The sequence below is a fragment of the Beta vulgaris genome, chromosome 2 (assembly GCF_026745355.1).
Source record: "Beta vulgaris subsp. vulgaris cultivar EL10 chromosome 2, EL10.2, whole genome shotgun sequence".
NCBI classification, from domain to species: Eukaryota; Viridiplantae; Streptophyta; class Magnoliopsida; order Caryophyllales; family Amaranthaceae; genus Beta; species Beta vulgaris.
The window spans coordinates 49,937,288-49,951,534 of NC_079203.1; the positions used below are offsets into that span (position 1 = coordinate 49,937,288).

Sequence of the window (14,247 nt, forward strand, 5' to 3'; positions counted from 1 at the left end):
GATTTCAACCAACCAAGCTTGCTTGATATAGGTAGTGTGAAACTCATCTTGTGATCTCGACAAACTCTACTATTTACTTGTGCTTGAGAGTAGAGATTAAGTCATTCTTTCTGACCAAATGGTTACTACTTACTAGCGAAGGGACCCCCAAAAAATCATGAGATTTCAACCGTTAGCTCATGTTTTTGGAGTCCCCATGGAGCATGGGCTGTATGGGTTAGGTGCATCCCCATATTAAAGAAAAATTAAGGTTCTTTCTATAAAAAAAATATTATACTTATATTGGTTGAGACACTGAGACATAGCGACAGATCTTGAACCAAAAGTCAAAAACTTAAGAGGGTCAAGTTTTGAACGCCTAAATATTATATCAAAAGTTGAATCCTTAACCATTATGTTACAAGATTTTTTAAATATTTATACAACATAGGTATTACTAGATCCAATATGCCAAAAAAAAAATATCGAGGGTGAGGTTCTTACTAGCCCCTACTAAGATCTTTCTTTGCGCTAAGTAGGGCACTGGAGTCTTGAAGAGCAAAACGTCTTGCGTGGATCGGGTTCAAAATGATTTATTGTGCACTGACGTTATCACATAAAGGGAGTATTTGATTAGAGTTTTGGAGCAAAAAGAAAGTTTTGGACCACTTTTAGAGTTTGACTAGTCAAAAATTCTAAAAGGGGTATTTAGTAAAATAAAGTTTTAGAGAGAGTTTTGGAATGAAAACTCTCAAAATGAGATTAAGTACAAATATGTTCAACGACTTTTTTGCCTCTAATAATACTACTACACATTGTATTAAAACGTATATAAATGTCATTTTGCTCAAACAAATGGCAGTAAGCTTTTAACAATCAGTTAATTGTTACCAAACACATTTATAAAAACAAGTTGTCAAATTAGTTGAACAAAAAGTTAAAACTCTAACAACAAACTTTAAACTATAATAGCTAAACTCTACTTTATTTGCTAAACAAGGCCAAATGATGACTATATTAGGAAAAAACGGACTACGTCATACGAAAACTAACTATATCAGAAAATTGACTATATCAGACAAAAACTAACTATATAAAAGGTGGTTACATCATACAAAAACCGACTATATAAAATTTGATTATGTCATACAAAAACTGACTATATATATAAAAAGGTGATACATCATATAAAAACTGACTATCAAAAGAAAACTGATGACTACATCAAATGAGAAATGACTATCAAAGTTTCCGATAACAAGTTACTGTAAACTGGCATTCAAAAGAATTTGCTTGGAGGGTGGTTCACAGAGCACTGATATTCCCATACCTGATATTGGGCAGATTGCCCAATACCATCGCATTTCAATAATTTTATGACAAAAATTAATATTAAAAAAAAATCTTTTTCATATACTTCCTCCGTTTCAAAATAGATACTACATTGTTATCAAAACGGATTCCTAGGCAAAATTTCCTAAGCATGTTTAAGTAGTATAAAGTGGGGTAGATTAATTGTAGTGGTCCCCATGTGAAAGGAGGGAAAATAAAAAAGTGTTGGGGAGCACATATAAAGTGAAGTAGATTAGTGTACTTAAAACAAGTTAGTAAGGGTAAAATGGTAAAAGTATAAGGCAAAAGTTACTAAATAAGGAACAAAAAACATTGTTGCATCTATTTTGAAACACCCAAAAATAGACAATGTAGCATCTATTTTGAAATGGAGGAAGTATATTTTTATTTGAGGATTGTTAGTTGAAATCTAGTTGATGTATTAAAAGACTAGTATATCATATCAGTTAGCTATTATATCATATCCTAACTGCATCTAATCATATCAAGTGAATGTTATATATTATATTGTATTGTATCAAGTTGTTAGTAAAATTACAAATATACCATGAGATAGAACAAGAAGTCTGATATCGACCTTTGATAGAGTATAAATCTATTCCTGGGGCCTCAACCATCAGCTTAAGCTTTTGGTTGAGTTGGTCCTTTGACATGGTATCAAGAGCCAGTGTGACATAAAGGTCACGGGTTCGAATCTCATCACCCCCTCATTGCTAAGTGGAATATTTAGCGCCAGGTATGAGGGAGACCTGTGCTGCATCCACACTTCAAGCCCAAAGGGCTCTTGCGTAACCAACCATCGGGTATGCGAGAAATGAGAATACTCTCTCCGTCTTTCGTTGTTCACATGGGACATTACTCAAATGAGGATTTTGTCCTTGTTACACGTCTTTAACTTGGAAGCCCCCTCTCATGAAAAACAAAATTACCTCAATCATTTACGCCGGTAATTCAACTTGTGACAAGAAAATATAAATCAACTTTCAACCAAACTTTTATCTAATTACCTCACTTGAGGCCAGCCACTTAAAATCAGCCATGTAGAAATTTAAATTTTTTTTTTTATCAAGGGAGTACTATTATTATTTGCACCCAGCTCCCTTTTCATGGCTATATAAAGAGGCCAAATACTCCACTTATATATTCACCAAGCTCAACAAAAATAAAGGAGAAGTGAAGCAAAGAGAGTATAAAAGTGAAAAGAGATAGAGATGATGATGAAGAAGAGTGTGAGTGTGATTTTGGTTGTCATGTTTGCCATTGTTGTGCAGTTATCTGCAACTGAAACAGTGTCGGCTGCTCGGCAACTTGATCCCCTTTCACGTGCACAAATTCTTCTTGCTCAAGAGTTTGTTAGCGAAGCTCAGCGTCCACTTACTTGTGGTGGCGCAGGGGCTTTTTGCAGTCCCTTCAACTCTTGTTGCAGAGATTTTAATTGCTATGGAGTATGTGTACCCAAATGCTTTCCAAACTGCTACAACTAAACTAATATGGATCGGAGTCTTCATAATTATATACTCCAACCATAATTATAAATAAAGGTTGGAGCATTTCGCTTTTCCTTCATCTAGTTGTTGTTTTGAAGTAACATGGAAATGTCATTTTGGATGATATATTCCTTGTTATTGTTGTTGTATGGTTCCAACTTTCAGTGCATGTACTGTTAATCTTCAATCAAATAAATGGTTTGTGTTACACAATAAGTTACACAATAAGTTATGATGTAACATGTTATATCCAAGATGCACTCTCCATAAATCATACCTTTTAAAATCATAAATTCTTGGAAGTAGTTATTATTTGTACAAAAAATCGCCCAAGGGACAACCTTTGTTGGAACATCCATAACTAGATGTAAAAAAATGTGTAAAAACTGCGGGTGGCTAATTGGCTATGAGTCCACCAATCCACTATAATACGGGCATAAATAAGTTAGTTGTATAATTGATAATAAGATAAAAACATCATGCAGGTAGTATAAATAATGGTACCAAGGGAGTTTAGACCGTGGTGAGTGGTGACTGCCGCAGAGGGTCAATTGAGTATAACTGTATAAGTATTCGTAGATAGTGTAAACTGTAACATTTGAGCCAGTCAGCCAGAGGGTTGTTTTGTGAGGCAAGTTGTACTAGAAGAGAGGTATATCAATATTGTTTGGGCTTATTTCCTGGTTTAGGCTTACCCAGGATAATCCAGCCCAATAAATGCCTTAGAGCCTCCGGTGGGCCCTACCTGTGATGGTGCATCCCAGCTGTCAGTGCCCCCCAGCTGGCCTACAGTTGGGATATCCCCAGCACTATAAATACTCAACCCCCTCATCAATGAGAAGGTATTGAATTCTTACCTAACAAACCAGAGCATCTCTCTCTAGACTTTATCTCTCTAAGCTTGATCACTGACTTGAGCGTCGGAGAGGCGATCCCGGAACAACCCCCGGGGCAGTCTAACCGTTACTTTTGCAGGATTCCGGCGTACGGACTTTGAACTCAGGACACTCGAATCTGACCCGGTACTCCCTAAGCAAAGGAATCGGAACCCTTAATTTCTAGACAGAAACAGTTTGGCGCCGTCTGTGGGGGTAGTACAAAAAGTTACTTCGCCACCACTCACTCAGATTTATTCACTCAGCTACTCAGCTCAGAACGCCAATTGACAATGGCACCAACCAAAAACACTCGCGGCAAGCCAGCCTCCGAGCAGGCCTCTCGGCCAGAGAGAGGCCACTCGCCCGCACATAATCGGGATCCCCCAATCCCCCGACCGGAGCGAGGCCATTCGCCTGCGCATAACCGAGAGGCCGAGCGGACTCCCTCACCAGCTCGGAGGTCACCTACCGTCCAAACTTTGGACCCTCGGTCAGTATCCCAGCATATCCAGCATGTGGAGCCTCAGCCGCTCTTTCGCGTCTGACCTGGCCCCTTATCACGGCTCAGCTCCAGGAGACATTCCAAAAGGGTATGATGGACATGATGGCCATGCTTCAGCAGAGGCAACCACAACAAGTCGTCCCGCTCAATCAGCATGAACCCAGGGAGCGCACGGTCGTCCGCTCTCAGAGGGACAACTCTCGTTCTAATCGAGACCCGCAGCCTAGCCGGCCACGGTCCGATGCGAGAGACCCGAGCCACCGGGAAAGGAAAAGTCCGCGCGACAGGGGTCGGCCCGTCAGCATGCAGAGACCCATGTATCTAAATCCCCAAGGGGGGTGCGGGTCGGAAACCCCAAGATGCCCGGAATTCCTTAACAACAAGAAGCGCCTCAGCCAAGGCTATGACGCTCGGGAGTTCCTCAGGAAGAAAGCAAATGACCGAGAAGGCCAAGGGGACTCGGCTCATTCTCAGCCCCCTAGGCTAGCTGGAGGAGGGCTCAAGTTCCTGATCCCCTTCAGTCAGGAAATCCTAGGGACCCAACCTCCGGGTAAAATTAAAACCCCCCTGATCGAGCCATTTGCGGGCCTAACCGACCCGGTCATATGGCTAGTTAAAGGCTCAAATGAGCGTGCAGACAAGCTGCGAGGCCACTTGGTGCCGCTTCTTCCCTACCACCCTTAGAGGGTTGGCTCTGAATTGGTTCCAAGAACTGCCGGCGGGGGTCATCACTGACTTCGCCATATTGGAGCACCTCTTCATCCATCAGTTCGTAGCGGGAAAGAGGCAAAGAAAAACCAGCCTTCACCTCATGGGGGTAAGCAAGAACAAGAATGAATCCTTGTCGGACTACATCAAGAGGTTCAACGAAGAGCTCTCAAAATAACCGACCTACAGGACGCTGTAGCCTTCGCTGCCCTCATGTCCGGCCTCCAACCGGGTCGGCTCAGATGGTCATTGGCCGAGAATGAAGTCAAAACTTACTCGGAAGCCATGGCTCGGGCTCAAAGATTCATCCAAGCAACGGATATCTGCCGTTACTCGGACGAGGTTGGCAAGAAAAGGAAGGATGAAGGGAATCACGCGGTCAGCCTAAGCATCAAAGAACAGGGGGCCGAGGGGATCGGCTCACTGATAATGGCAACGACCCCCGATTCAATAAAAACCGGAAGGAAATCTACTTTGGCATCCGGGACAAAAATTGGCTTCCCAGGCCAACGCCCATCCGGACGTCATCGTCTCGGAGGGACAAAAGTTTGTGGTGTGACTACCACAAGGAATGTGGTCACACCACCAATGACTGTCGGGAGCTCAAGAAATCCTTGAACGGTCTGGCCGACCAGGGCAAGCTCAACCACTACCTCAAGCGTTCGAGCGAGGAAAAGGGAAAGCAAAAGGTGGGTCAGTCGAACAGTGGGGACACCGAAGGCTTCATTGGTGTCATCGCTGGAGGATTTGCGTCGGGAGGCCTAACCGGCCGAGCGCGCAAGGCTCACCTCCAGAACCTTAAACATCAGGTCTTGATGTTCAGCTCCCCCGAGCAGCTGCCCCGTCATGACATTTGGGGAACCTAGTCGGACGTTGCTGTTCCGCACGACGACCCCCTTGTCATCGAGCTCAAGGTAGCGAATACAAAGGTGAAGAGGGTATTGGTGGATAGCGGCTCATCCGCTGATATAATCACCCTTGACTGCCTCAAAAAGCTGAAGTACACCGAACGGGATGTTACCCCCATGGCTCAGCCGCTCATAGGCTTCGGGGGCAACTCTGTCCACCCGGTCGGATCAATAAAATTACCCACTCGGATGGGTGAAAAGGGTAAGGGGAGAAGCCTACCGATCGACTTCTTGGTGGTAGACATCCCTTTGCCTTACAACATAATAATGGGGAGGCCCATGCTAAACAAGGCCAAGGCCGCCATCTCCACCTACCAGCTCCTCTTGCAGTTTGAGACTGATGAGGGAAGGTAGGAAAAATTCAAGGCGACCAACAGGCCGCAAGAGAGTGCTATGTGAATAGCCTCAAAAATACCGACGTCCAAAAGGACTCGGACAACGACGTCCAAAAGGACTCGAAAAAAAGAAATATGAAGGGGGTCAGCCCTCAACGACCTCGGGGTGTACATAACTGAAAACCCCAAGCAATATAACGTCCTCAACCAGCCGAGAGACGAAGAAGTCGCGATCGGCCAGGACCCCGGTCGGACTGTCAGGGTAGGCAAGGCCATGGACCCCAAACAAGGCAAGATATCATCCAAGTGCTCACGGAGTACCAAGATGTCTTTGCCTATGAGGCCACAGAAATGCCGGGGCTCGACCCGAAAATCATGTGCCATGAGCTTAACATCAAAGAGGGGTTCAGACCTATCAAGCAGAAGCTCAGGCACCAAGGTCCCGAAAGAAATGCCGCGGCAGCAGCAGAAGTCAAGAAGCTGCTCGAAGCGGGTTTCATAGAAGAGTGTCAATACTCGGAATGGCTGGCCAACGTGGTCTTGGTCAAAAAGCCGAGTGGGGCATGGCGAATGTGTGTCGACTTCACCGACTTAAACAAAGCCTGCCCAAAAGACAATCACCCTTGCCAAAGATCGATAGGCTGGTCGATTCAACGGCAGGGCACGCCCTTCTCAGCTTCATGGATGCAAATGCCGGCTATCATCAAATTCCCATGGCCGAGAAGGATAGGGTTCATACAGCATTCATCACTCCTCAGGGTGTCTACTGCTACAAAATGATGCCTTCGGCCTCAAAAATGCCGGGGCACATATCAGCGAACCGTCAACAAAATCTTCAGCGACCAGTTGGGTCGGAACATTGAGGTATACGTTGACGATATGATAGTCAAAAGCAAGGCCCAGTCGGATCACCCTGAGATCTGAAAGAAACGCTGAGCACCCTAAGGAAATACCGAATGATGCTCAACCCTAAAAAATGCGTCTTCGTTAAAGGGGGAAAGTGCCTCGGATTTCTAGTAGATGAGAGAGGTATAGAGGCCAACCCGGACAAAATCAAAGCGGTCTTAGAAATGAAATCGCCTCGGAATGTTCGGGAAGTACAGCGCCTAACCGGCTGCTTAGCGGCACTCGGTCGGTTCCTCTCCCGGTCGGCCGATAAAAGCTTGTTGTTCTTCAAGGCCCTGAAGCGAAAAGAGTTCGCATGGGAGACGAAGCCGAGCAAGCCTTCGCGACCTCAAGAATCACTTGGCATCTTTGCCCAAACTGATCTCCCCCTTGCCGGGGGAACCCCTGTTTATCTACTTGGCTGTCTCGGACTACGCTCTTAGCGCCGTCCTATAGCCGAGCGAGAAGGAAAGCAACATCCGCTGTACTTCATCAGCCACGCCTATAGGGGGGCCGAGGCGAAGTACAGCGATGTTGAGAAAATGGTCTTTGCCTTGGTATGGCGAGCCGGAAGCTCAAGCCCTATTTTCAAGCACACCCATCAAAGTCCTAACCGGACAACCACTCCGGAAGCTTATTGAAAATAGAAATCACTCGAGTCGGATGAGTGATTGGGCAGACCAGTTAGCAGATTTTGGGCTCGAGTTCGAGCCCCGAAGAGCCATCAAGGCCCAAGCACTCGCTGACTTCATCACTGAATGCGCAACTCGACCCCCGGTCGGTTCGCAAGAGGAGTGGGAATTGCTTGTTGATGGTCATCCACAAAGAGTGGTTGTGGAGCGGTTGGTCATCAAACCCCGGTGGAGAAAAAATTGAATATGCTGTTAAGTTCGAATTTCTCGGATCTAACAATGAAGCCGAGTATGAGGCTCCATCCTCGGAATCAGCTATGCATCCTAGCTGGGGCAACCTCAATCTAGCCAAGTCCGACTCACAACTCATAGTGGGTCAGATTTCCGGAGACTATGAGGCCAAGGAGGACAACATGAGGATGTACTTGGCCAAAGCCCGAGCTGTCATTGCAAGGTTGTCCGGATTCCGGATTACCACATTCCTCGCTCGGAAAATCAGCAGCGATGCACTGGCTCGGATGGCTAGTTCTGCTGAGGGTCGGCCCCCAGAACCATAACTTGGGAAGTGTTGAAGGAGCCTAGCATAAATGCCAAAGAGCAGCTCGTACTCAATCGATCCTCAAACTGGATGGGTGAAATTGTGGAGTACTTGCGAGACGGGACCTTACCCAGTGATCCTAAGAAGCCGACCGGATTAAGCATAAGTCTGGTTGGTTCCTTTGGCATGAAAGGCAGCTCTATAAAAAGTCTTTCACTCATCCCCTCCTCAATGTATAACTCCCGAGGAAGGAAATTATGTCCTCCGGGAAATACACCAAGGAGCCTGCGGAAGCCATCAAGGGGTCGAACTATAGCCGGAAAGGCGCTAAGAGCAGGTACTATTGGCCTACTTGAAAGCTGATGCCTCGGACTTAGTCCGACGGTGTCCCTCCTGCCAGATTCACTCGGACATTCCAAGGGCGCCTGCCACTCCCCTCACCACTATTCAAGCAGTCCTGCCCTTCGACAAGTGGGGCATGGACCTGCTCGGACCTTTTCCTCCAGCTTCTGGGCAAAGGAAGTTCCTGATTGTGGCTATTGATTACTTCACCAAGTGGACTGAAGCCGAGCCACTGGCGTCAATTACTGACAAGCAGGTTCAGTTGTTCATATGGAGGAATATCATTACCCGGTTCGGAATTCCAAGAGCCTTGGTTCGACAATGGCCGCAGTTCAACAGTGGGCCGACTCGAGATAGTGCCCGGTTCGGCATTCAAACAAGGTTTTCGGCGTCTCCCGCCCTCAGACCAATGGGCAAGCCGAGTCGGCTAATAAAATTGTCCTGAAAGGTATCAAGAAGTCCCTTGATGCGCTAAAGGGGCATGGGTAGACGACCTACCGGAGTACTCTGGTCGGCTCGAACAACGGTAAAGAAGCCACGGGGCTCTCCTTTCGGCTTGGTCTATGGAAGCGAGGCTGTCCTTCCGGTCGAGGTGGGAATCCCCTCCCCTCGGATGACGTTCTACGAGTTCGACCAAAATGAGAAGAAAAGCCCGTCAACTTAGCCTTTGCCAGAAACCCGAGGCAATGCTTTGCTACAAGCCATCCGGTACAAGCAAAGAATCACGAGGCACTTTAACGGCGAGTAAAGCCTCGGCCAATCAGTCTAGGCGACTGGTCGTCGAAAGGTCGAAGCCACGGACTTTCCCATCTCAAAGGGAAGTTGGGGCAAATTGGGACGGCCCTTACAAGGTTACAAAATCATCAAGCCAGGGACGTTCCGACTGAACCCGAAGGGGTCCCCTGGCTCGGCCTTGGAACCTAGACAATCTCAAAAAGATTCTATGTGTAACTTTTTTTCGTTACTTGCACTAGGGGCATGATGTAAGGCCAGCAGTACTTGGTCGGTTTAGCAAGCAAATCAAATTGTAACTCGGACTTAACCAGTCCATGTATCAAGTCGGTTTTATACCCCAGAAATGAAAGAGACTTAACCAGTCTAATTATTTTGAACAAAAAGGCAAGCAAAACTTAACCAGTTTATTGTCTATTGAATGTTGTAATACTGCAAATAACGAAAAATATGCGACAAATGACGAGTTGCAAAATAGTAGTTGTATTCCAATTGATCAAAAGTTGTAAAATACAACCAAAAGTTTACAAAAGCATAGGGTCGAAAGCAGAAAAGCTAAAAGGCCGACAAGGCCAAAGCTAAAAAAATCCTAAGAAAGCTAAGCAGAAGGACCGGCGGCAGGTTGCTCTGGGGGAGGTGGCTCGGTGCTACCAGCATCCTCTTCTTCTTCTTCATCACCAGAGTCGCTGTCCGAGCTCATCTCTTCATCCAGCTTGGCCTTAATCTCCGCAGCGTCGGCATCGGCCAACTCCTGGTAGCGAGACCAGACTGAATTCCAGTCGGCCTCGGGACAGGAATCAGCAAAGGCTACCTTAAGCCTAGCAAGCGCCTCGTCCTCGCCCATCTTAGGAAGATTGGCCCACGTCGGCGCAGAAATCGGTACAGTCGTCCGACTTCTGCCAGGCGTTGAACCATTCCGCCTGAGAACGAGAAACGGCCGCTTGGGCTTCCTTCAGTTGAGCCTCGGCCGAGGAGAGTTTGAGCCGGACCTCTTCCAAGTCCTTCTCGGCCTGAGCCTGCTTGGTCTCGGCCGTAGCTTTGGCGGACTCAGCGTTGTCTTTGGCAAGAGTAAGGTTGGTCCTTTCGACCTGCCAGTCCTCCCTCTCTTGCTTCCAGGTCGCCTCGCCATCATCAATTTTTTTGTTGGCTTCCTCCAAGCGGAGCTCGGCCAGACGCTTAGCTTCCTTGGCCTGGTAGACCTCGTCGAAGTGCTTCCGAGCCGCCTCCTTCAGGCTCTGAACCTCCTGCACCAGTGTGAGCCGGTCCTCGGCTACCTTGGTCATCCGGATGGAAAACTGAAAACAAAGACAAGTTAGAAAATAAAAATGAAAAAGTAAAAGGAGGAGTAAGGCTAAGGTACTTACATCCATCCAGGAGCGAAAGAGTTCGCTCGATTCGTTTCTCCCATTCACCGCGTTGATATGATCTCGGTCGGTTTGGGTAACCAGTATTTCCAAGGCACTGGCAATCCGTTCTTTCTTGTCCGTTTTGGACATTTGAGTAAAGGGGACCGGCGCCTCGGATAAGGTCTGCTCGGTGTGCGAGGTCCCCTGCACATGACTCGGACTTCGCACCGGCTCGAAATCCTCTGGGTGAAGGGAAATGTGTGTCCCCTCATCCCCAGAAGCCAGGCGGGGGCTGTTCACCTCAACAGAAGGCTCTTGCCTTGCCTTCTTGGCCGAGGCCTCCTGCTCGGCTCGGGCCTTCGCCAAGGCCTTTTCCGTCATTTCCACCCTCTCTTCAGTGCGCTCCTTGCGCTTCCTCGGCTTAGGGTTGGAAGGATCCTGCAAAGCACATTAAAAGTTGGTGAGAAATTGAAAAATCTAAAGCTAAACCGGGTCGGAAGAAAAAGGGTGCTCACTTTTGGCTTAGAAGGCTTGTTAATCTTGTTGGCCTTCATCTCGGCCCTAATCCGAGCCGCCTTCAGTGCAGCGGAGGTCAATCGTTCGGCCATCTCTGAGTCGGTCTCTTTGAGAAAGGCTAGGGAGGCTTCTGCAAAAGGAAAAAGAGTTAGAGCAAAATATCAAAGCAAGCATGAATATAAGTCAACCGGACTCCCTTTCGCCGAATTACCCTTGGGAAAGGCCGGACTCAGGCCGAATGCGGCGAGGAAGTGCTCGTTCTTGAACATTTTGCAGCTCGGGAGCCAGTTCCCCGCTACAAACACCTCGCCACCATCGACTATCTTAGCCTCCAGTTGAAAGTAGATAGCGGCCACGGCTTCCTCGTCGGATAGCTCCCGCACCTTGAAGTTCAGACAGTGGTTTGGCTCGGATGACGGGGGCACGGTGGGGATGCCCCATTCCCCACCATGGTACACAAAGGCGAATCCTCGGCGGAACCCCTTCTGAGAAGTGGGGAGATCAAGAACTGTACGATAGCCCCGCCGAGCCTGAAAACACCACCAGCCCGGACCATGGTCCCCGGCTGGCATTTCGAACAATTTATACATATGCCGCCAAAGGGTCAGGGTCGGCTTGACACCGATGATGTTACAGATCACCTGAACCGCTAAGATCCCGCCCCAAGAGTTTGGGGAGAGCTGACCCAAGCACAGGTTGTAGGCGTTCAGGATGTCTTTCTCGAATTGGGTTAGCGGGAATCTTAAGCCTAGTTCCATGGCCTTATAGTAAAACGCCATGCACCCGGGCGGCGGAGACAAGATGGTATGGCTTGCATCGGGTCGGACCAGTATGTAGGGGTCCTTTATTTGGAACTTCGCTGCTTGGCCTCGGGCATCCTCCATTAAGGCCTTTATTAAGGATGGAAGTGAAAATTTTGCTCCCGGACCGCCTTTGGGGTCGATCTAGGATACGCGAGCCGACCCGATGTAGAAGCTTCGCCTTCCTCTCCCGGCATAGCTATCCTAACTACACCATCAGACAAATATTTGTCTAAGTAACTCCTCGAAGAAGGATAGGCCAGGGACACCTCCCAGGGTAGGGGGATGGTACCCTCGGCCTCCTCCTCCTCGGCTTGCGAAGGAGTACTTGGGAGGGAAAGCGCCTCAGGCACGCCGAGGGATCCGGGCAACTTATTAAAGTTGACACCAAACCATTCCCATACCCCTCACTTCCTCGGCTAAATTATAAGGAGGTGAGGGAGGGGGTGTCACTGGCTCGGACGAGCTCCCCATTATTTATCAACAGAAGGGGGTCGGCCGATTTTATTAAAGGAAAGAGAAGAAAACTTAGTGAAAAAACAAAACGAGTGCGTACCTGGTCGGACGAGAAGGATGGAGCCCGGACTTAGAGAGAGAAAATGATCGAAAGTAGAGAGAGAGAGAGCAGAAAACTCAAATTTAGAGAGAGAGAGAGAATTGTAAAAGTGACAAAAATCTCTCCCCTCTCTCCTACTTATAGGCAAAATCCTCGGTCCCCGTGTTCCACGTCACCTCTTGGACCGGGCCTTGTGTCTTCAACACCTTAATGGGCCTCCCAACTGCCCAAAACTGTTCAAAAGGCACAACCCCTCGGAATATCAATGTCACAAAATCATAAATAACCAGAAGTTGAATCGCCACCATGTTTTCAAGCACCCCAATAATCCACCGTTGCCACGTGGCATTTGGGTTCCCAAGAACTATTAAGTTCACCAGCTCAATATTCCAGTTCATCAGCTCAAGGTTACCCACTCGGTCACCTCAGCCAGTGGTCCAAAACCTTAGGCACCGACTCGGACAAGCATGGGGCTCATTGGCCCCTCATCCGAGCCGCGTCCAAACTAGCTCGGCCCTTGGAGGCACTCCTCCTTGGTTGAGTAAGTCTCCTAAGTCCCAGATTGACTTAGCGAGAGCAGGCACCGGCTCGGACAAGCATGGGGCTCATTGGCCCCTCATCCGAGCCGCGTCCAAACTAGCTCGGCCCTTGGAGGCACTCCTCCTTGGTTGAGTAAGTCTCCCAAGTCCCAGATTGACTTAGCGAGAGCAGGCACCGGCTCGGACAAGCATGGGGCTCATTGGCCCCTCATCCGAGCCGCGTCCAACTAGCTCGGCCCTTGGAGGCACTCCTCCTTGGTTGAGTAAGTCTCCTAAGTCCCAGATTGACTTAGCGAGAGCAGGCACCGGCTCGGACAAGCATGGGGCTCATTGGCCCCTCATCCGAGCCGCGTCCAAACTAGCTCGGCCCTTGGAGGCACTCCTCCTTGGTTGAGTAAGTCCCCTAAGTCCCAGATTGACTTAGCGAGAGCAGGCACCGGCTCGGACAAGCATGGGGCTCATTGGCCCCTCATCCGAGCCGCGTCCAACTAGCTCGGCCCTTGAGGCACTCCTCCTTGGTTGAGTAAGTCTCCTAAGTCCCAGATTGACTTAGCGAGAGCAGGCACCGGCTCGGACAAGCATGGGGCTCATTGGCCCCTCATCCGAGCCGCGTCCAACTAGCTCGGCCCTTGGAGGCACTCCTCCCTGGTTGAGCGGCTCGGACTAGCATGGGGCTCATTGGCCCCTAATCCGAGCCGCGTCCAACCGGCTCGGCCTTAGGAGGCCCTCCTTGATTGACTTGGCGAACGAGGATACCGGCTCGGACAAGCATGGGGCTCATTGCTCCCTAGTCCGAGCCATAAAGTAATCATACCCCTCCATTTCTTGACGAGACCGGGTCGGCACTCATGTCACCTCTCTCCCTGAGGAGACCGGGTCGGCACTCAAGCCACCCCTCTCCTCGAAGAGACCGGGTCGGCTCTCAAGCCACCACTCTCCTTGAGGAGACCGGGTCGGAACTCATGCCACCTCTCTCCTCGAGGAGACCGGGTCGGCACTCAAGCCACCCCTCTCCTTGAGGAGACCGGGTCGGCACTCAAGCCACCCCTCTCCTTGAGGAGACCGGGTCGGCACTCAAGCCACCCCTCTCCTGGAGGAGACCGGGTCGGCACCTTAGCCACCCCTCCTCCTTGAGGGGACTGGGTCGGCACGTGCCCTATTTTCTGCCTAAGAAGCAGGTCAGCCTGGGTTCCAAACTATCTAGGTTCCGC

The 14,247-nt window shown here is 48.8% G+C and overlaps 1 protein-coding gene across 1 annotated transcript; it reads right to left on the reverse strand.

Annotated features, from left to right (window-relative positions):
• Window positions 1–9,554: 9,554 nt before the first annotated feature.
• Window positions 9,555–12,285, reverse strand: LOC125495235 (uncharacterized). Its single transcript, XM_048639888.2, has 4 exons — window positions 11,353–12,285; window positions 11,141–11,271; window positions 10,644–11,063; window positions 9,555–10,574 (listed from the first exon to the last, which is right to left on the reverse strand). The coding sequence occupies exons 1-4, from the start codon at window positions 12,023–12,025 to the stop codon at window positions 10,125–10,127; spliced, it is 1,674 nt and encodes a 557-aa protein (XP_048495845.2). The 5' UTR covers window positions 12,026–12,285; the 3' UTR covers window positions 9,555–10,124.
• Window positions 12,286–14,247: the final 1,962 nt, after the last annotated feature.